A 22600-nucleotide genomic window follows, 5' to 3' on the forward strand; every position below is an offset into this window, starting at 1 on the left:
AGGCCCTGCCCACCATTATGCCTCTCTGGCTTGCCTGAGGTCTGACAGTAGCAAAGCAGAGATGTACCTCAAATCCATGTGTTCTTTTTCCAAATTCAGTATTTTTCCCACTCCTGCTGTTTATTCTGCTAACCTACACCCTTTGCCACTCCCTGAAGACAAGCCATGCTTTAATGACTGGATAAAAATCAAGAGAGAGTAGTAAAGGCAACAGAAGAGGCAGTAGGACTCTGTGGTACCCAGAGACAGGGAGAGGACTGCATGACCCATCACTGGCTCTAGGATTCCATGTTAAATATGTCTTCTACCCTGGCTTGAGGGGTCTTCCTTTTGCAAATAAAAATAATAAAAGTTTTTGGAAAAGCGTAGGCTTTCCCAAATTTAAGGTTCTGAACAAGGAAAAGCAATCATCTCTCTTTGCCTCTAATGGGAAGGACTCCAAGCCTTAATCTTTTGGACATACAATTAGTGTTCTAGGACCTCAGTAGGAATGGAGCCCAGCGGGGCTCAACAAGGAGAGAAGGGAGAGAGCAGGGACCGTGCAAAGCTGCCTCCAACTCATGCATTCCTACAGAGGGCTCTGCCTTTGCTTCCTGGAGCATGTACCCAAGGCAAGGACATTCTGTAACAAGGAGAAAGAGAGACTTGATTCACTGTCTTTTCTGTCCCTCCAGGAGGGGAAGATGCCTGGCGCAGAGGCTCTGGTTACTGTTAGTCCGTGCTGGGGGTCGAGAGAAGGGCATTTTCAATCTGTCTTCAGGTTCATTCAAGAAAGATTTACTTGAACACTTAGTCTACATAGCCTGCCCTGTCTGTGCCAAGTTCTGTGAAGGCCATAAGAGGCTACCATTCCTGCCCACACTTGGTTTAAAATTGCATTGAGGAAAAAGAAAACAGTACAAGGAGGTATCATTAATGCCAAAGTGTGTGGTACACACAGTAGGTGCTTTTGGACTGTAGAGAAGGAAGGAAGTCTGGTGGTGATCACAAACTCCTCTGCTGTCTCCCCAGAGTGCTTAGCTGAGGGCCAGGCACACAAGAGAGCCCTTGAAGGTTGATTAATCTGGAAGAAGAAAAGGAGCCTGGCTATGTTCTGACTAATCACTAACTCACTTTCTTCCTCAAACGCACTCTCCATCTCTCTGCCATTATGGATAGCAGCATGGTACAGTGGAAGGGGCCCTGTGGATTTACTCATTATCTCCATGTAGATGACTCCCAGATCTATATGTCCAAGTTTACTCCCTACTGAGGTTCAGTCCCATGTCACAAATTGCCTGTTGAACATCTCAAACTAGATTTTTCCCCTCAAGCCTACCCTGTGTCCACATTTCCCTGTTGCTGTTGAAGGTACCATCCTGGTAGTTTTAATTTTGGCATTATCCTCAGCTTGTCACTCCCCGCACCCTACCTATCCAGTCAGTCATTGTACCTCGCTATTTCTCCCCCAACAATGGTCTCTCCCTGCCCCGTTTATCCTCCATACTGCTGCCAAAGTGATTTTCCTTGGGCAAAGCACCACCCCCCGCTCACTCAACCCCAGTGACTTCCCATAAACTCCTGTTAGCTCTTCAAGCCCTGCGCCACCCAGCTCCAGTCTATCCCTCCAGCCTCCTCTCCCATTGTGATCCAGCCCGGGAGGCCTCCTCTCTGTCACTCTCCCACGATGGAGGCTCTGTCTCTTGTCTCTGCCTTTGCCCTGGCCATCCCCCATACTTGTCGGGCGCTCCTTCCTTAGCTCCCTCTCTTCCTTCAGGATGAAGCGATTTCCACCCTTTCCCAAATGACCCTGTAGGAGTGTTTGTCCCCTCCTTGGGAATGGAGGCCATTTCATTCTTTGTATTTGAATCTTCAGCTCCTTGCACAATGCCAGGCAGTCTTTGGTGCCTGATAAATACTTGTTGATGGGTGGACGCTTAGTGCTTATGAGACCTTGGATGAGTCCCTTCCCTTCCCTCACCTCTAACATGAGAGGGGCGTGCTAGATGCCCTCTGAGGTCCTTTCTAGAGCACAAGCTCTGCTCCTTCAAACCTCTGCTACTAATAGAAAAGTAACCATTTGCTTGCTCAAACCTCCAATGTTTCTTTCTGGGTTTGTGGGAGACAACCCTAGCTCTCTTATCTTTTGGGACGATAGGCTCGTGACCAAGATGTTTGGCATTAGAAGCTGTGTTGGTGCCTCTTAGAACCAGGACCCAGAGAATGGAAAAACAATTCGTAATAAAGTTAGTGTGGCTAGAGGGTAAAGGTGTTATGCTATCTGTCTCCTCAGGGTGTGCTTTGCTTCACATAAACAGGCTCTGGTCTGGCAAATCTCCATGTAAGATCAATGCTGGCCTGCTGCTTGCCTCCTCTGAAACAGTGCAGTCCTCTCTTGAGGAGCTTTTTGGGAAAAGCCCCTCTCGGTAGCCCTGCAGGAAGAAGGGTCAGGAAGCTGCCGTTGACCCTCTCCAAGTGTTCAGATGGGTCTGAACCAGATGCCCTCTCCCAGGACTTCCTTCCCCTCTGCCACTTCCTCAGCCCCCACGTCCCTCCAAGTCAGGGCGAGCAGCATCGGCAGAGTGCAGACCACATTCTCCAGGAGGGTGGGGGCAGTTTGGTCCAGCATCCTTCTCAATGTTGCCTCAAGTCTGTATCGCACCACATTTCATGGTGCTTTCCCATGCACTTTCTTAGCCCAGCCTCACAGGCTGTCTGGGAGGCAGGCAGAGCAGTGATTACTACCGCTGTGTTAGAGACCTGGAAACTAAAGCTCAGACGGTTTACAGCCGCACAGAGAATTAGTGGGATCGTGGGATTTGGAGCTGGAAGAGACGCTGGAGATCATGTAGTCCAGAGTCCCTTGTTTGTCTCAAGGCCCCTTTGGCTGCAGTCTGGTGGAGCCGCTGGGCCCCTTCTCACAGGGATGTTCTTAAATGCACCAAAAAGCACCTAGCATGACAAAAGAAACCAGTCATAGCAAAGTACAGTTGTCGAAATATCCTTTTAAAGTTCACAGATCCCAGGTGGAGAGCCCTCAGTCCAGCCCTCGTCTTATGGAGAAAGAAACCATAGCCTGCAGAGGGTAGATGACATCATCAGGGTCACACAGGTAGCCCCAGGTGGCACTGGATCTCAGCTCCTTTGATTTTAAATCTAATGTTCTTTCAGCTGCACCATGCAGAGCTTGGACTCTTGGACAACACAGGTCTCTTTTTTTTAAAAATAGGTTTTATTGCTATCTTTTGATTTTACATCACCTACATATCCCCCTACATTCCCTCCCAGAGAGCCATCCCTTATAATAAAGAAGAAAAAATAAAGAAGAGAACAAATATTCAAAAAAACTAATCAACATATTGAAAAAGTCCATCATATGCAAATGAGCACAAGTATCTTAGCTCTTCGGTCTTATCTCCCTAATTAAACCATAAGTTCCTTGAGGGGCTGTGTTGTAGCCTTCTCCTCATTCCCCATAATACTGGTACAGAGCTGAGCACATAGCAACTGCCTCTGTGGGTAGAGTGCTAGACCTGAATTCACAACCTCCCTCAGACACTTAGTAGCTGTGTGACCCTGGGCAAGTCCCTTTCCCTCTGCCTGCATCTGTAAAATGGGGATAATAATAGCACCTCTGTCTCCCTCTGCTCCCCAGGGTTATTGCTTAGGTAAAATGAGGTAGAATTTGTAAAGTGCTATATAAATGCTAGCTGTTATTAATACATAAGGATTCGATTGGCTGTCTTCTCCCAAACTCCTCCCATCCTTCCCTTCTCCAACCCTTCCATCCACCCACCACACACCAAGACAAAAAGTGAAGATAAAAGTCTCCTCCCTCACAGCGCGTTATTCAGAACCATCCACATGGAACAAAAGTTAGGAAGAAGGATGATTACATTTGGGTGGAAGAAGGTGAAGGCCATGAATGAAGTCATTCTGTCAGTACAGCAGAAGTCCCCAGTGTCACTGGCCTCCAGAGGTCAGGAGGAGTCTGTGTCCCTGCTCTCTCAGGAGGGCTGCTGACTGCACCACTCTCACCTTTGGCCTCCCTTCCAGCCAGACTGGTCCGCCCACCTTGCCCCACATGCTGCATTCCATCACTCAGTTCTGTACCTTTACCTAAGTGATCTCCCACATCTGGAATGCTTCTTCCTTAGCTCCACCCTGCAAAATCCTTCTGTGCAGAGATCTCCTAATCTGATCTCACCTCCTCTTGGAATGACTTCATATGATTTTTTGTGGTGTTTGCGTTTAGAAAAGCAGAATGTTTAGGTGGTTAGAGTCTGGCCCCAGAACCATGAGGAATAATAATAATAGCTAGTATATTTCTATGTCACTTTATGATTTGCAAAGTTCTAGGGCAGCTAGGTGGTGCAGTGGGTAGAGTACTGGTCCTGAAGTCAAGAAGACCTGAGTTCAAATCTGGCCTCAGACACAAGATAACTGTGTGACCCTAGGCAACTCATTTAACCCCATTGCCTCACTCAAAAAAAAATTTATCTATCTATCTATATATCTATATATGTATACGTATGTATGTATGTATGTACATATGTATATTTGCAGAGTGCTTTATATGTCATACTCACTTGGTCTTCACAACTACCCTGGCAGGTAGGCACTAACATCCCCATTTTACAGATAAGGAAACTTGAGCCTGAAGGAAGTTAAGCAACCTGAACTGGGTCACACAGCTAGTAAGTGTCTGAGGAAGGATTTGAATTCAGATCTCTCTTGAATCTAAATCCAGCAAATCCTGTCTCAGACAAATACATGTGATGTGACCCTCAGTGAGTCACTTGAACCTCTCAGTTCTTTAGGCAGCTGTCTAAGAGAAGGTTCTGACCCCCATTAGCACAAGTTAGGGGTTCCTCAGCTAGGGGTTCCCTGTAGCCCTGAAACCTCAAGCCTAGATCCTAGCCAACCCTTTCGTATTTATTTGCTTGTGTGCGGGTTAGGTCCCCCTCCCCCCAAGTCCTGGAGGGCAGGGAGTGTTGAGTTTTTTTGTCTTTGTGCCCCCAGAGTAGGCACTTTGTTGAATTTGCCCTGTAGAGCCCAGCCTTCAGAGAGTTCCCCAGACCTCACCTTGGCCCTGCTCTGGCAGCTGACCTCAGGAGGAGTACCCCACTGGTTGTTAGGCAGGGTTATGGCAACTGAGGGTTGTCCTCCTAGTCCCAAAGGCACCGCTTCTGAAAGAGACCTTTCAAACTGCTTAAAAGACCGAAATGTGTCAGTGCCCTGCTTGCTGTGTAAAGATCAGAGGGTCTTTTCTTAGTAAATTATTCCATTCTGTGCTGAACTCATGAATAATGAAGGATCCGCATTCCCCTCTCCCCCTCCATCCTCCCCAGTGGAAAATGATGATGATCTCACAGGGCGGTGGAGGATGCCTAACATGGGCAGATGTTTGTCATTCTGATTCGTTCATTCATTCACTCAGTGAGTATTTGCTGTGTGCCTAGTCCTGTGCTGGACATCTTGGGGGTGCAAAGAAGAGTAAGACACTCATCTTGACCTAGACCTTAACTTTGGCCTGGAATACAGGTTTACAATCTAGCTGGGAAAGTGAAATGCTAAAAGAGCCCAGCATGAGAGACGCAGCAGTGAGGCAGCTTCCTGCCTCGATGGGTCAAGAAGGGCATCCTGGCACAGAATCATCCATTTAAGCTAGAAGGGACCTTGGAGATCGTCTGGCCCAACCATTTTGTTGTATATATGAGGAAACTGAGGCCAGGCAGGTTGACTACTTGCCCAGTGTCACAAGAAGGAATGAATGGAAAAGAGTGTATATGAAGTGCTAACTGTGTGCCACAGGCCATGTTAGGAGCTGGGGATGGACCACGAGGGGCAAGGCAGGGAGTTTTGTTTAAGAACGTGGAAGGTTGGAGCCGGAGGGCAGGGATTACCTGGGTGGATGGCTCAGTGAGGTATAAAGCTGAAGCATAGCCTGGTATCTAGGGGCCAGCTAGTAGGGAAGAGCAGGCTGAGGAAGCCACTGTGTACTCAGTCACTCAGGTTGAGTATCTTGAGAGCAGAAGCTATCTCTTGCCTTTCGTTCTATCCTCTGCTTAATGTAACGCCTGACATGTAGTCATTTCATAAATGCTCATTGATGACTTGGTCACTAGTCCTTGGGTTTGGAGCCTGGGATGGGAACTCTCAAAATAAGTGGATTAATTCAGGGACTTAAGGCATGGATTTTGGCATACCCCAGTGTGGATTTCTCATGTCCTGGCCCAGGTGGGGAGGAACGGGTCAGCAGTGGTCAGCAGATGGTAAGATGGCCTGGCAAACTGAAGACAGGAGGAGCAGAGCTGGGGTTGGACCAAGTCATTCTTGGTCTCCAGATCCACTAAACTGCCTTTCAGTAGATGAGACTTGAGTTGGACCATGAGTAATGACTAAAAATGACCAACATTCGTGTCCAGGAAGAACCCAATATGTTAGAAGAAAGTGCTCGTGAGGCTGAATCATAGCTTTGAATTCCTGTGTGAACTAGTTACTTATATACAAGGACAAAAATCCCACACTATTGGCTGGCCACAGACTCTTACCTTCAGCAGTCACAAAGTGCTGGGGTAATAATCAACAAACATGTCATGAAGCTCCTGCTGTGTCCCAGGCAACATCCACATCCACAAACACATTGATAGACCAGTGAAGTACAGGGCCACCTGAGGAAGGAAGAATAGCAGGGAAACCTTCAAGGTGGCGCTTGGACTGAATCCGTAAAAGGTCCCTTCCGTGGAAGAGGGGAAAGCTCCCACCAGCCTTTCTCATTCTTGGAGGCATAGTAGCTCAAGGGTACATGTCTTATCAGTGCTAGGTTGAAGATGTCATCTTGTGTACAAAGAATAATAAATCATTCCTACTTCCTGGGGTACTGAGCTAAAAAATGTGTTGGAGAGAGAGAGAGATGGAATGTATTCACAAGCTAATCTGCATTTCTCCAGGGTCAGAGAGTCAGGGATAATGCGAGAGAACAGCGTGTTTGAATGGCCTACAGGATAAGCACGTGCTCCAGCAGGCCAGGGATGTGGTTCACTTGAGAAATTCCTCTCTTGGGTCACTCATGCTAATGGAATTTCAGCAGCGAGGCCCCAGCCTGCCTACAGAAAAGTAGCTTCTGACATGGGCTCGGCTTGCAGTGATCCCTGTACCTGGCACATTGCTCAGCTGCCTTCGTCCGGTCTGGGCCCTTCATGCTGTGGCCGAGCCAGTGTCCTGGCGCTGCACTGACCAGCCGGGAGATCAGGCCTGGGACGAGTCATGTTGAGTCAGGCCCTCTCTGAACCAACTAGCGTGGGAGCTCAGAATGGCAGAATGGAAAAAGCAGAGTGGAGGAGAGGGGTCCCAGCGAGCCATGGGAAGGGAATGGCTTGCCAGGGTCACAGGAGGAATGCTGTGAGGCCAGCCGGCCGAATCCAGGAAATAGTCCCTGGGGGAGATAGCCCAGCCCTTAGTCACCAAGCTGAGGACACCAGCTGCAGGAAGCAGACTCTAATCCCCGTTGCCCCAGCGGTTTTTGAGGAGCTGAGGGGAAACGTTAATAAGCTTCTTTGACCCTCTCAAGTTTTCCAGCAGCAGGTCCCCCTTTCACTCTTTCCCTCCGACTGGACCCAGGCCTATTTCTCATCACTTCCCCTCACACTGAGCTCCGTCCTCCCCTTAAATTCTGCCTGCCCTTTAGAAATTAGCACTGACCCTTAGGTGGCCCTCTCTGGAGACCTTTCTGATGTGCTGAGAATGCGTTATTTGGAGCTCCAGTTACTTGTCTGCCTCCTCCTAGACCATAAGTTCCATGAGAGCAAGGGTTTGTCTTGTCCTAACTTCCTCATCCAGCTATCCCCAGATTCCCAGCAGGGGCTCTGCACACAGTAAACCTTTAGAACTATTAGCTTCTTAATTGAATTCATGAAACCCTTCTCAACTGCCCTGTGAAACAATTATAGTCTATATTGTATTATGATAAGAGGCAGGATGGTGTGATAGGTAATTAGCCTTTGAATCTAGAAGACCTGGGTTCAAGTGCTGCCTCAGAGGCAGCTAGGTGATGCTGTCATGTCCGGGCGTGGCTTCAGGAAGAATCAAGTTCAAATCTGGCCCCATAAACTTAATGTCTGTGTACCCCTCCATTTCCCCTCCTCTCTTCCCCATGGCGCCCCCTCCAACAAAACACAGGTTGAGAGGTGAAAGCTTTTGAAATAAAAGAGCAGGAATATCAAGGGTCAGGTTTCCAACAGTCTGACATTTTCCCCTTTGGAAGAAGAGGGGCAGCCATTGCCACAGGTTTTAGTCCAAAGAGGGCAGGTAAGATAAGACAGGCAACACCACTGACCTCTTTAAAGGGGAATGAAAAAGTCACAGAACAACAGGGGAGATGGGTTCTAAGGAAACAAGAACCCACACGTGGGGCACTGGCTTTCTGGCATGTTACCAGCTGGCCTTTTGCTGAAGTATTGGGAACAATACAGCAATAACACAGTATTGAAAATACGATGGGCATAGTGAGCAGGGTACTATGCTATAAACTCTGAAGGAGATTCAGAATTTAGATAAGGCACTTACATTCTATTGGAAGAAAAAGACATTAACACGAATAACCATGATACACAAGATGCACATTAGAGAGTTAGAAAACGTGTTACTTGAGGTTGGAGGGTTGGTCATTACCTGCCAGAGGGAGCATGGAAAGCTTCCTTAATTAAGGCATGGAAATTGGTTGAACGTTAAAGGGTGGGCAGGTTCAACCAAGGGGGAAGGAGAGAACTTGAGAAGTACAGTGCTGTTCATGGGGCAGACGAGGCTGGCCACAGCGTCAAATTCATGGAAGCCTCCAGAAATGGGGTTGCAGAGGCCACCAGCTCAGGGAAGGGCCTACGTGTCAAAGCAGAAGAATTTGGATGTTAGTCTATAGATAACAAGGAACCCTTGGAAAATGTTAAGCTGAGTATTAACATGACCAGATCTGTGTGTAAGTAAAATCATCCTGACAGCGATCTAAAGAATAATAACAAAGAACCAATAATCATTTATTAAGTACCAGCTACATGGCAGGCTCTGTTCTACACACTGAGAATTCAAATGATAATCCTTGCCCTCAAAGAGCTTACATTCTAAAGGGAGGAGACAAGTACATATATTACAGCAGAAGTACAAAGTAGTTAAATACAACATAGCTCGGAAGGAAGTACGCTAGCAGCTGGAATCAGAGAGGGCTCTTATAAGAAGGTGGTTCTTGCAGAAGAATTTATGACCAAACAAGATAGAGAACATTATGAAATGCAAATTGAATAATTTTGATTACAAAGCCAATGCAACCAAGACTAGAAGGGAAGTATAAAGCCAGGAAACAATTTTTATAGCCGGTGTCTCTGATGAAGGCCTCATTTCTAAAATACAGAGAGAACTGAGTCCAGTTTATAAAGCTTACAAGTCATTCCCCAGTTGATAAATGATCAAAGTATGTGAACAGGCAGTTTTCAGATGAAGAAATTAAAGTTTTCTGTACTCATATGGAAAAAATGCTCTAAATCACTATTGATTAGAGAAATACAAATTAACACAACTCTGAGGTATCACATCACACCTATCAGATTGGCTAATATGACAAAACAGGAAAAATGATAAATGTTGGAGAAGATGTGAAAATTGAACAAATGCACTGTTGTGAGTTGCAACTATCCCCATTCTGCAGAGCAATTGGAACTATGCCCAAAGGGCTATAAAACTGTGCATAACCTTTGTTTGATCCAGCATTAGCACTTCTCAGTTTATATCCCAAAGAGATCATAAAAAAGGGAAAAGGAACCGCATGTACAAAAATACTTATAGCAACTCTTTTTGTGGTGGCAAAGAATTGGAAATTGAGGGAATTCCTACCAGTTGGGGAACGGCTGAGCAACCTGTGTTACATGAATGTAATGGATTATATAAGTTCCATAAGAAATGATGAGCAGGAGGATATCAGAAAAACCTGGAAAGACTTACATGAACTGATGCTGAGTGAAGTGAGCAGAACTAAGAGAATGTCATATGTAAAACAACAATATTGTGCGAGGACTAACTTTGATAGACCTAGGGCTTCTCAGCAATGCAATGATCCAAGACAATTCCAGCGGAAATGGAAAATGCTATCTATATCTAGAAAGGTATTGGGGGAGGGGGGTTGGTTCTGATGGCTTGTTTGGGACGGTCTGGAAGCTCCATGTAGGTTCTCTTTCTCTCTACAGCGTGATGTTCACCAAGGCAAAGCTAGAACGTGTCTATAAAGGCCCGGACGAGGCTCTCGTGACCTGCAGAAACATGCTGCATGTGTGCAGTCTTTGCACAGTATCTCTCTGCCCGGGTAGTCTGGGGGGCTGGTGGGAGGGGACAGCACGGGGTGATGGGGTCAGTTCACTGTGTACTGCAGCACTTGGTGTATACTGAGGAGATGCAGAGATTGGGAAGATGAGGCCGGCTGCCTTCAGTCTAGCAGGGAAGGGGAGAAGGGGTTGCCTCTGGTGGTTACTGTGGCAGGGATTCCTGTTCGGGAAAAGGCTGCGGTAGATGACCCCTCAGTTCCTTCTGAGGTTCCACGAAAATAATGATGACATGAAACCAGGCTGACACAGCAGGGCACAGATAAAAAAGACCGATCTCTGGCTGGGGGAAGAGAGAACTGAAGAAGAGCTCACGGAAGGAAGAGCATTCGAGCTAGGCCTTGAAACAGAGGTTAGGAGTTCCACAGAGAGAGTTTAGGGAGGACATACCAGGTATAGGTCCTCGTGTGAGTACAGGCATGGAAGTAGGAAAACATGAAGAAATGTGGGGAATAATGAAGAGTCTAGTCCTTGACTAACTTCAGATCCATGTGCTTGTTTTTAAAAAATATTTTGGTTAACTGCATTTCAATATAATTGGTTTCCTAGATAATCCTATGAATTATATTTTAAGCATTTGAAAACATTCTTCTGAGAAAGGGGTCCATAGGTTTTTCACCAGCCTACCAGTGGAGGTTCATGACACAGCAAAAGTTAAGAGCCCCCGGCCTAGGAACAGGAACTGGAAAAGCAAGAGGCAGCTGGAAGGATGAGTTAGAACCGTATTGTGCTTAAATATTCCGCTCAGGAGGTTTCATTTTATCCAGAAGGGAGTGAGGAGCTGTTGAGGGTTTTTAAGAGTAGGGTGATGTAATTAGAGTTGTACATTAGGAAGATTAATCTGTCAGCAGAGAGGCGTGCATGCCATTTAGGAAGCAAATGGCAGTAGTTGAAGGGAGGGATAGTGGAGGCCTGATGAGAGTGATCGCAAGAAGGGACAGATGGGTACAATATTGTGGAAGTAGAATTGACAGGACTTTTTAACTGATTGAGTGTGGGGTGGGGGCAATAGGAAGAGGAAAGAGAGGACTATGTCCAGCGTGTTTACAGCATCGGGGACTGGGAGAATGGTGGCCCCCTAGCAGAAAAGAAGTCAGAAAAGGAAAGGGGCAAGTTTGATGGTGAAGATAAAGAGTCTGCTTTAGGACACATTGAGTTTAAAATGCCCGCAGAACATCCTAGTGGAGATGTCCAGTAGAAGGGTGTGTGTGGGGTGTGTGTGTGTGTGTGTGCACGTGTGTGCGCCAAGTTCCTGGCAGAGCTGGGTCTGAGGCCTGTTGTCTCTTAAGCCCCTTTCCTCTTGGCCATGTGGCCCATGGTGGTAGCAGGACTCTGCCTGGCAGTGCTATTTCTGACCTCTGTGAAAGGTTCCCCATTTCACTCCCACCCCCTCTTTTCCAGGGGCTCTGAAAAGGATGGCAGTCTCACTGAGGTGCCAATGCTGAAGAAGCAAGGTGGAATGCATTTGACCCTGCCTGATAACTATGAGGAGGAGTCAGGTAAGAAAAACACTGAGATGACGGCATCTAGGGTTAGGGCACAGAGAAAGGGGGAAGGATGTGAATTGGGGAGGGAAAAGAAAGAGCATCAATAAAGTACTTTAAAGTTCACAGAAGAAAAAAAAAGTTGTGTGGGGATACACAAGTATCTTATTAAACTTAATATATGTTTTAAAAACATACTTATGTAAGAAGAATAAGTTTGTGGTTTCATGTATAATCTTTTTTCTTCATGTATTGGAATGTTTGTGTTTGTTGATGATTTTTAATTTCATAATGAAAAAGAAAAAAGTTTTAAAGAGCAAATGAAAAACATTGAGATTTATTGTGAGTGTGGCCGTCTTCTTGAGCTGCACTAAGGACTACCTTGGTAATTGCATTTGAACTAGGACATAGACTTAGGTAGTGTCATGGGCATTGTCCTGATCCTCCAGTTCAGGTCTCTTCCACTTAACCAGATTAGAGGTGGATCTCTCTGAGCACTGAAAGTTGAGATAATTATGTTCCCACACAATACCAGGAGCTTCAGTAGGTCTTTGGAGCCAGTTAAGTAGTGTTCTGACTTCTTCCAGATAGATAAGGCACAGTGACAGGGGTGAGGGGAATAAGAGCACATTGGTACCTGCGTCTCCTGGGAAACATGAGGGAAGAGCAAAGAGAAAATAGGGTGAACATGGCAAAGGTGTGTGTGTTAAGGCTCAAGGCTTGCAGGTGTCCAGTTCAGGGAGGAACAATTAGTAAGGTGATGGATTTTGCTTCTTTTTATATTTCTGTTCTCAGGGCCAACTTTACAAATAAAATAAGGCTATTCTTGGCTCTTTGGTATGAACAGCAAGTTGTACTGAATTCGTCAGGTACTTAGGTACTACAAAAGACATTTTCATTAATTGAGTATTTAAGGCAGACCTTTTTTTAAAAAAATCAGCAGGTTCCCATGGCAAGGAAAGTATAAGCAGGATATAATGAAGTTTATGGTTTTGGCTATTTGTTTTTCCACTTAATGAACATGTCAGAGTTCACATTTCGTGTGACTATAAAGTAATGAACCTGATTCTGCACCTTCCCTATCAAACTCAATACTTTTATATTCATTCTGTGTGTGTCTGTATGCACACGTTATGTCTAAATACCAGAACTGAAGCTTCTGTCTTTAATGAGGAACTAGCTTAGAAGAGTCATTAATTAAGCTTATATGTAGACTTCTGTTGTCAAGTAAGATCATCTGTTTGTTTGGACTGATGTCTCCTGAGTTACTAGGCAGAGAGACTGAGCTTGAATTTCAAATGTGTGTGTTTGTGTGTGTATTGTATGTTCCTCTGAGGTCTTACATTTCTTAGCAGGATCTCATCCTCCCTCAGTGCCATCACAGAATAGAAGCTCTCGTCAAAGAAAAGCTTAGTGTCTGATGAATGCTACTTCCGTAATTGTTCACAACAAACAACAAATGAACTCTAATGAATGGACTTGCTCAATTGCTTTGTAAACGTTGACCCAGGTTGGGTCTTGTCCCCTGAGCACACATGATGATGTAGAAAAAGCATTGGATGTGGAGTTAGAACACTTGAATTGTAACTGTTAGGCCTTTAAGATCAAATCCCTTAAGTTTCCTGGGTCTGAGCATCCTTACCAGCAAGCATTTTTGAAGGCATTAGATGGGATGACCTGTGAAGGTCCCTATAATTTCTAAATCATAAGGTTAGATTTAAACTCACTATATATGAGTATATATGTCTATGTGATGGATTTAGTACATCAGTCAGTCAAGAAGCATTTAAGACCCCAATATGTAGCAGGCCTTGTGCCAAAGGGCTGGAGATTCAGAGAAAGGCAAATGACCGTTCCTTCCCTCAAGGAACTGACATGCAAATGAGGGAAACAGCGTGTAAATAGTTAAGTAGATGAGGAATATCTGTACAGAGTAGATGAGAAATGGCCTAAGGGCACCAGAACTCCCACGTGAGGCTGGGGTTCACCCACTTTCCCAGCCTATGACCAGTTTCCTTCCTTGTGCCAGTAATTGTGTCTTCGTGGCTTATTCTCTCCCTTTCCCTTGCAGGCTCTCACGCTGCTTCCTCCATCGCAGCATCCCGACTGGAGGAGGCCATGTCTGAACTAACAATGCACAACTCAGCCATGAAGCAGGGACCCATGCAGATGTGGACCACCTTGGAAAGGATCTGGCTCCAGGCGGGTGAGTCCCCAGCCTTAGAGGCTGGGAGGTTGGGGAAGTGTCACCAGCCTGGCTCCATTCTGGCTACTTTGGGCTGTCAGCACCCCTATGCTCTCAAGATGGGTTTGGGTGGACTGCACGTTCCCTACCTGACTTGGAGGAAAGACCTGGTCAGAAGTCTTAAGTGGACTAAGTGATTCAAGTCTCAGAGCTCTGACTAATTTGCTGTGTGACCTTAGGCAAATCCCCTGCACTCTGAGTCTCTGTTTCTCACACCAAGTACAGATGATAATACCTGCCCTACCTACCTCACAGGCAGCTAAGTAGCACAGCGGACAAAGTGCCAGCCAGTGGACACAGCTGGAGTCAGGAACACTCATCTTCCTGAGTTCAAATCTGGCCTCAGACACTTACTAGCTGTGTGGCCCTGGGCAAGTCACTTAACCCTGTGTGCCTCAGTTTCCTCATCTGTAAAATAAGCTGGAGAAAGAAATAGCAAACCATTCCTGTATCTTTGCCAAGGAAACCCCAAATGGGGTCACAAAGAGTCAGATGCAGCTGAAATGACTGAACAGCAACACCCACCACCTGCCTCACAGGGGTGTAGTAAGTTAGTGAGATGAAGTAAGAATCCCTGTACAGAGAAGAGGCGCTTTAATATTGTGAACAGCCATCACAGCACCTCTGGTGGTCCAGTAGCATCTTAAGACCATACATAGAATGGGCATGATGGAGATGGAGTGAATTGTGAAACTCTCCCAGAGAGAAAATGATTGGTGATAGGCATAGTTAAGGAGGCATCATGGAAGGAGCATTGGACCTAAAGGAAAGGGACCTGGGCTCAAATCCTGGTTCTGCCACTTATTATATGTGTGTTATATATGTATACATGACCTTGGTACAGGTAGCTGGTGCAGTGGATAGAGCTCTGGACCTGGAATCAAGAATACCTGAGTTCAGATCCTGTCTTAGACACTTAATAGCTTTGTGATCCTGGGCAAGTCACTTAACCCTATTTGCCTCAGTTTCCTTGTCTGTAAAATGGGGATAATAACTCTGGACCTGGAATCAAGAAGACCTGAGTTCAGATCCTGTCTTAGACACTTAATAGCTTTGTGATCCTGGGCAAGTCACTTAACCCTATTTGCCTCAGTTTCCTTGTCTGTAAAATGGGGATAATAAAAGCACCTACATTCCAGGGTCGTTATGACGATCAAATGAAATAATAATTGTAAATCACTTAACACAGTGTCTGGCACATGGTAAGTGCTGTAGAAATGCTAGCTAGCTGTTATTAACTTGGTTAAGTCACTTTGGGTCACATTTTGCCTGTATGTAAAATCTGTAAAAATCTTTAGCCAGTGATGGCAGTGGCCAATCTAAGCACAGTCTTCACGGGTGTATTACTAGGATCAGAAAATCATAGCCTGTGACAGATAGTCAGCCCTGTTAGCAGTGATATCTCCAAGTGTTAACATGACAAGGGAAGGGAATAAGTGTTTTTTCAAGTACTTAGTGTGTGCCAGACATTGTGTTAATTGCTTTTTACAAATATTATCCTCCTTTTACAGTTGAGGAAACTAAGGTAGATCGAGGTTAAGTGACCTGCCCAGGGTCATGCGGCTAGTGTCTGGGATCAGATTTGAACCTGGGTCTTCTGAGTCCAGGCCTAGCTGCTGCCTCTATTAAGACGAGGAACGTTGGGAGGAGAGGAGGCGCAGGTATCAACAGACTTTTTTTTTTTAGGCAGTTGGGGTTAAGTGACTTGCCCAGAGTCACACAGCTAGTAAGTGTCACATGTTTGGTCTGAGGCCGGATTTGAACTCAGGTCCTCCTGACTTTGGGGCCGGCGCTCTATCCACTGCACCACCTAGCTGCCCCTATCAACAGGCGTTTTTAAGTGTTTGTTATCCCCTGCGTGATTCTGGGAGTACAGGGACAAAAATGGAAGGCTCCCTGCCCCCAAGGAGCTGACAGTCTAGAGGGGGAGGTGATATGTAGAACGTGCACACATATCTAAGTACATACTAGATAAATGCGTGGTAATTTAGGTGTGGGAGGCCCTAGTTATTGGGGCGGCGAGGGGAGGGAAGGGTGGGAAGAGGAAGTGCCAGCGTAGGAGGTGGCCCGAGCTGGGTTTGTTTTCAAGGAAACAAGATACTCCAAGAGGCAGACGTGAAGGAGTAAATAGGTTACTCCAGGCATGTTTGGCCGGAGAGGGAGCATTGTGTGTGAGGGACAGACAGAGGCAATTCACCTGGACTTGGAATGGGTAAAGGATAGTAATATGAAGATAAGAAGACTGTAAAGGTAGTTTGGAGTCATGTTGGGAATGGCTAAAAGTGCCAGACCTGAGGTGTTTGTTTTAGATTCTAGAGATGAAAGGGAGCCAGTGAAGTTTCTTGAGCAGGGGAGTAGCATGTTCAGACTTGTGCTTTAGGAATGTGGCTTTCGCAGCTGAGTCGTGGCTCGATGGCCCGTTGAAATAGGATTGAACAGCTCACAGACTGAAGATCTGTATCTATTGACACATCTGTTTCCAAGCCTGACCGTAGGAATGCTGTGGCCTGGGTCCCACCAATTAGTAACTGGAAGTACATTTGAACCTTCCACAAGTAGGCTTGACCTTGACGAGCCTTGTTCTTCTCGGGAAGAAACTAGACCCTTTCATATGCCAGGATTTCTGATGAAGCCAGACTTGCCGTCAGACCCACGGTTGATGGATTTGTTCAGCGTTCTCCCTTCTGTAGCCAAAGACGAGTATCAGGAGATTGCTCACCAGCAGCACAGCGTCCATCGCCATCCCTTGAGAGTCTGGAATGAGTCTTCAGAGTGGAGCTGACTGGGGGCTAGCCCACCTGTGCCAGGCTCCGTCCTCCCCAGGGTAGCTTTCTGCTCTGGGAGTCTGAGAGCATTGCGTAGCTTAGCCTTCCTCCCTGCGGCCCTTGTAATGACTCAGCCAGCTGGAGCAGATATTTGCAGGAAGGAAAAGGGGGGGTGAGGAAAGCTTGAGCCCTTTATAATTCTGGAATATGAGTGGTTACCTCGTTTGGGCACTGGGAGGGCAGTGGTGGACTCACTCTGTAGTTAGCAAAGTTAGCTTGTGTCTACTTTTTGCTCCAGTGGCCTTGCCTTCTTTTTTTGGGGGGGGGGTCTGTCTCCTTCCTTCACCCACTCCCACCTTCTCTCTAACTTAATCCAACAAGTATTTAGTATGTGCAAGGCACTGGGCTACAAAGATGTGATGGAAAGCCATGCCTCCCTTCACAAAGCTCATCCTCTGGGCCATCCCTCAGAAATGCTCCACCCCTGTGCCCCAGACTCCCAGGTACAAAGCTTCCCATTCGTTTTTGCTGCTCAGGAAGGATGGCTTTAGCTTGGGGTTCAGGTTGATGCCACTTAGGGTGGTATGAATCTAGCATCCTGGGGCCCAGAGTCTCAGGGCTGAGGCAGGCCAGTCTTGAAGGGGGCTGTTGCCTCCACGTGCTTTCCCCCTTCTCACACCCCACCCTCTGTGGCCCTGGAGCGAGACAGGGAGAATCCTCCTCCTCCTTGATGTTCAGATGCTTGCCTCTGTATGAATAGGAGCGCCTCTGAAGTTGGGGAAAAGGCTTCAGAAAGCCAGGGTCCCCCCACCTGTGTAGAGGCTGGCACCGCACCTCCATGTGCGGCTCTGAAAGCTTGAGATGGGCCAGCTGTTGGTGAGAGCTTCAGGGAGGGCTCTGGGAACTGGGAGAAGATCTAGGGCTTTGGCTGTAGTTCATATTTATTTTTAAAATAGCACCAAGGGGGAGGGTATCCCTCTCTGTTTCTCCCCTTCTCTACTTCTTGCCTTCCCTCTTTCTCTCCCCCCTGGCTTCCATCTCCCCCTCTCCGTCCTTTCCACATCTCCCCTTCCCTTCCTTTTTTACTCTTCACTCTCCTGACTCCTCTGCTCATCTCTCCCTTCTCTTATTCTCTCCATTCTTCTCCCTTCTTTCTAAGGTCAAGAGCCAAGGTCATCTAGCCTTTTCTTTTAATCCTCTGGTAGTGGGGCTATTCCTGCTTCTCTTTCTCTTTGTCTCTCATTTTCTCCTCTCCCTTTCTGTTTCCTCCTATCCACCTCCTTTCTCTTCTGCACCCACCTCTTCCCTTCCTCCATGAATCCCCATCCCTTACCTCTCCTTTCATCCCTGTCTGATTTCCACATTCTTCTCTCCCTCTCCCTCCCTCCCTCCCTCCCTCCCCACTTTCTCTCCTTCCGTCTCCTTGCCCCTCTCTCTCCACTTTCTCTGCACCCCACCCCGGCCTTTCATGGTTTACTTCCTTGGTTCAACCCTTTTCTATCAGATGGGGAGCATTGTTTGTTCCCAGAGTACCGGATCTCCATGTGAAGGGCCGGGGCCAGCTGCTTACAGAAGTGCCAGTCTTGGCTGTGGGCGTTATTCAGCCTTGACAATGGATCTTTCCAGCCCTGTGACAGGCTCCCTAGCCTTCGTGCTCCGCAGCAGAACCAGCTTATGATCTCTTTCCTATCCTTAAATTCTAGGCCGGTAGCTATGGTAGTGTTTGGCTGTTAATATTTTCCAAGGCAGCCTGTTGATTGGAGTCTCCATGGCAAGGCCTGATTTGTATAAATGGATTGCCTCTCTACCTTCCCCATATTAAATACCACAGGGGTGTCTCTGGCATGGAGAGAACCCTTACTCCCCGATGACATGTCTAGAAGGGATGAATCTGTGAGGCTGTCTTGTCTCACCATTTACCCTGAGAGGTTCAAGGTTGGATGGAAGGCAGGCCCTCGGGAGAGAGAAGCAGAAAAGCAACCCCCACCTCTTGGGAATACGGGGTTTGGGAGTGGGCATGAGGCAAGATGAGAGAGCGGTAGTACTGGCAGGGAAATTGGGGCCAGCTCACTATGGAGGCACAGACGAGGCTGCCTAAGAAAATATAATAAATGAAAATTCTCAGCTAACTCAAGGGAACGTGTTTTCCATTTGCTGAGGTAGCCTGCTGAGAGAGAGACATTGAGAGAGAGATTCTCACACACAGAGGGAGAGAACAGGAGGGAGAAAGCTAGACAGACAAGAAGAGAGTAGGCTAGGGAGAAATGACAAAGGAATAGAAAGGAAAAGGGGAGAAAAAGAAACAAGAAGGAGGGAGGAGAGAAGGGAGAGATAAAAGTTAAGGAAGACAGGATGGAAAGAAAAAAGAATTGGCAGGAAGAGGAACCTTTGCATTTTATGTTAAAGATACTGTAACTCCCATTTTGCTGAAATAAAGAATAGTTTTTAAAATGGCGGTAGGAATAATCATCTTTCCTCCCCCTGACCAGGGAGGGAGGAAAAGGAAGTCCAGTCCTGGGTCTGAGCAGTCAGGTTGGAGAACAAGTCAGTCGTGCACAGAATGGGCATGACGCCCATCCCCATTCATGCCTCGAGGGCAGGAGCTGGCTTCCTAGGAATCACCATGTTTGGTAACTTGCTGGGCAGGGAGCACAGGGAGCTGGCCTGGGGACCCAGGAGGTGGGGCAGAGGTGGGGGAGAAGCAGCCCCTGCACCCCTATCACCTCACTAGTCCAGCTCCAGTTACTCAGTGGTCCTTGGCTGCATTGGGCAGAGCACCCTGAGGTCCCTCTGGGAATGATACACAGGGGCCCCCATGCTCAGGCAGAAGGCATCTCGAAGGGAAATGCCTCACCCAGCTAGCTCTTGTCTGCATGGGCCCTTGTATGGGTTCAAGCTGTTTCCCAGGCCAGGCTGACAGAGAGCGCTGCAGAACTGCTATAGAGAATTCCCCTCCTGAGGCAGAGCCTTTTCTCCATGGCAGGCTCTTTGCCTGACCTTCTGTCTGTATTGATTTTGCAGTAATGTGGGTTTACTGTGTACAAAATTAACCCCTAGGAAGGCGAGGAAGTGTGAATATGTACTCTAAAGTGAGATCGCAGAATTCCATAGCTTTCCACATAGACCTGGCAACCTACCCTCCTCCCTTGCCTACCCCTCCCCACCGCCACCCCACTCCCAGTGCTCTAAAATCAAGAGTTCTTAACTTCTTTGTGTGATATGGGACTATTGAAGTCTTTGGACCCCTCCTCAAAATAATGTTTTTAAATGCATGAAATAGATAAAATTACAAATCTTACAACCATATTACAAATTACAATCGTAATTGAAATAAAGATACCATGGGTTTCCCATCCAAGGTCACAGGGCCTCTGAAATCTCTCTGTGTAGAACAGTGGTTAACAATCTCTGCTCTCACTGTACAGCAGTTATGGCCACTTACACGTTTGGAACAAAGCTGTTCCTGCCTTCAGCCATATAAGAACAACCCAGTAAAGACCCTTCCTAACCCCTGGTGGGTAGACCCACGTCAGTGTGCCAGGTCCATGGGCCTTGGGTTCTCCTCCCAAGGCTGAACATCAGCTAGCCCATGTGGCCAGGCCAGGGGGAGGGAGAGCACGACTGCTTATCCGGGGGCCCTTTGCCATCCTCTAGAGCTAGGTTAGGCTGCGGGCTCTATTCTGGAGTCTGTAGGTTTGTTTATTTTGTCTTCTTTGCCTTTGTTGTTAGTAAAGTCCTTTAAAAAAAATGAAAGTCCTCTGTCTGGCCTTTGTCCCAAGGGCATTGAAAGTAATAAGTACATATTCAGACTAGGAGAATTGAAGGGAACTAGACCACGTCTTGAAGACCGGTCTTGGCCTAGTGGCGGCAGCAGAGAGAAAACCACATGATACTTATTAGCCGTGGCACCGTGGGCAAGTCACGTAACCTGAGCCTTGTTTTCCTCATCTGTAAAATGGGGACAATGAAACCGGCTAAATACGACTGTTAACCTTTAAAGACCTATACAAGATGCTCTCAAAGTGTTAGTGCCATTTTAGACTTTAATAGCTTTAAAACTGCAGTTAAGCTTTGAATGTCTTTTATAGATAGTGCTAGGCAGCCATGTGGCATTGTGTATCAGACTTGGAGCCAGGAAGACCCAAGTTCAAATCCTGCTTCAGCATTTCCTAGCTGGGTGACCCTGAGTATTATGGTAATAATAATAACCCCTTCTCTTTATGTAATTTTCAACACGTATTGATACTTATTACCACATGTGGATATCCATTTTCTTCGGTGAGACTGCCAGGAAACAGGATGGTGTTGTTATCCCCATTTTGCAGATGAGGAAACTGAGCCTGAAGAGAAGTAAATGACTTACCCGGGATCCCACAGCTAGGAAGTGTGTGGAGAAGGATTCGAACTCGGGTCTTCCTGGCTTCAAGTCTAGCACTCTTTCTGCTGTGCCCTCTACCTGCCTTTACTTAAAATCAGTTTTACCTAGCTGCTTTTACCTGTTTGCATCAAATTAAATAAATTTCATTTACTACATTTTCTCCCCGTGTTGCTGCTGGTTTTGGGCAGAACAGACAGAGCAGGTCTTATCCCCTCCCCCGTGATAATCTTTTGTTCTCATTTATGTGAAGACGGCTCTATTGTCTCTTGAAAGCTCTTTCTTCTCCAGGATAATTATCTCCAGTTCCTTTCACCAGTCCTCATGATAGGCATTCAAGGCCCTGCGCCAGTTGCCAGTTTGGTTGTCCTCCTGGACGCTCTCCAGCCTATCCGACATCCTTCCTCAGCTCTGTCCCCAGAACTAAATGCAGTCCTCTAGACGTGGTGGGACTGGGGCAGAGGATGGGGGGGGGGGGGGTCGGGGCATTGCCTCTGTATTCCTCTCGGAATTCAGCCCGAGCTCACATTTGCTTATTTGACTGACTATTGTTGACTCATAGTAAGCTTGCAATTCACACACTCTAACCACCGTATCCCTGGCCTCTCACCCCCATTCTAAGCCCTTTCCTTACTATTCACCCCTCCTCTCCTTTTCTTAGGACCCCAAGATATTATATGTTCCACTGGTCTTAAAGCCACTAGTGGTCAGTCATTCCTACTACCTGAAAATGCTCCACCATTCTTCTCCTCCCCCTCCCATGGCATGGCTTAGCACAGAAGGGAGCACGTAGTAGGTGTTCTGTGAACCCTGGTTGACTGCTGGCTGGCACTTCGATGCTCTCGATGGCCAAGCAGAGCAGTGAGGACAGGCACAGATAGGTGTCAGCAACCTCATATGTTCTCTGAAGCCACTAAGTTCAGGACAGAAGGTAGTGTTTGTTTCTCAAGGGTTGTTACTAAAATCTTTCGGGTACTCGGGAAGAAATGCTTACTCTGCCTTTAGCAAGGAGCAGGCTCAGCTCTGCCCTAAAGGTAAGAGAAAGCGTCACATTTCTATGGAGGTGCTCGTCTTACAGGACTGTGAACCCTGTAAAGCCATTGGGTTGTTTCTTCTGTGACTGACTGACTTATTTTATTATTTTTTCTCCCACGAGTGGGCCTCACTTTCAATGGAAGCCCTCTAGAAGCTGCCCAGCGGTGGCTGTAGGTGGTGAGCTCCCTTTTAGGTAGAAATGTTTGAGTGCCTGGGCAACCACAGGTTGTAGATGGGCGGTGTCATAGAAGGGAGTCCTACTGTGGATTCAAGTTGGCAGGTGAGCAGGGGGGAGGTCCCTTCTGGCTCTGAAGACTGTGGGAGAGGGAGACAGAGCAGAGACGGAGACTGCA

The 22600-nt window shown here is 47.0% G+C and overlaps 1 protein-coding gene across 1 annotated transcript in view; it reads left to right on the forward strand.

The window, feature by feature from the left end:
- The window catches only part of TTC7A (tetratricopeptide repeat domain 7A), a 196807-nt gene that overhangs the window by 148036 nt on the left and 26171 nt on the right, over positions 1-22600 (forward strand). The window contains 4 exon segments of the mRNA XM_021001283.2: positions 10212-10294; positions 10297-10327; positions 11745-11842; positions 13899-14033. Coding sequence (XP_020856942.1) covers positions 10212-10294; positions 10297-10327; positions 11745-11842; positions 13899-14033 — 347 coding nt within the window.

This window comes from Phascolarctos cinereus, unplaced genomic scaffold (genome assembly GCF_003287225.1).
Source record: "Phascolarctos cinereus isolate Bilbo 61053 unplaced genomic scaffold, phaCin_HiC Scaffold_2;HRSCAF=192, whole genome shotgun sequence".
Lineage (NCBI taxonomy): Eukaryota > Metazoa > Chordata > Mammalia > Diprotodontia > Phascolarctidae > Phascolarctos > Phascolarctos cinereus.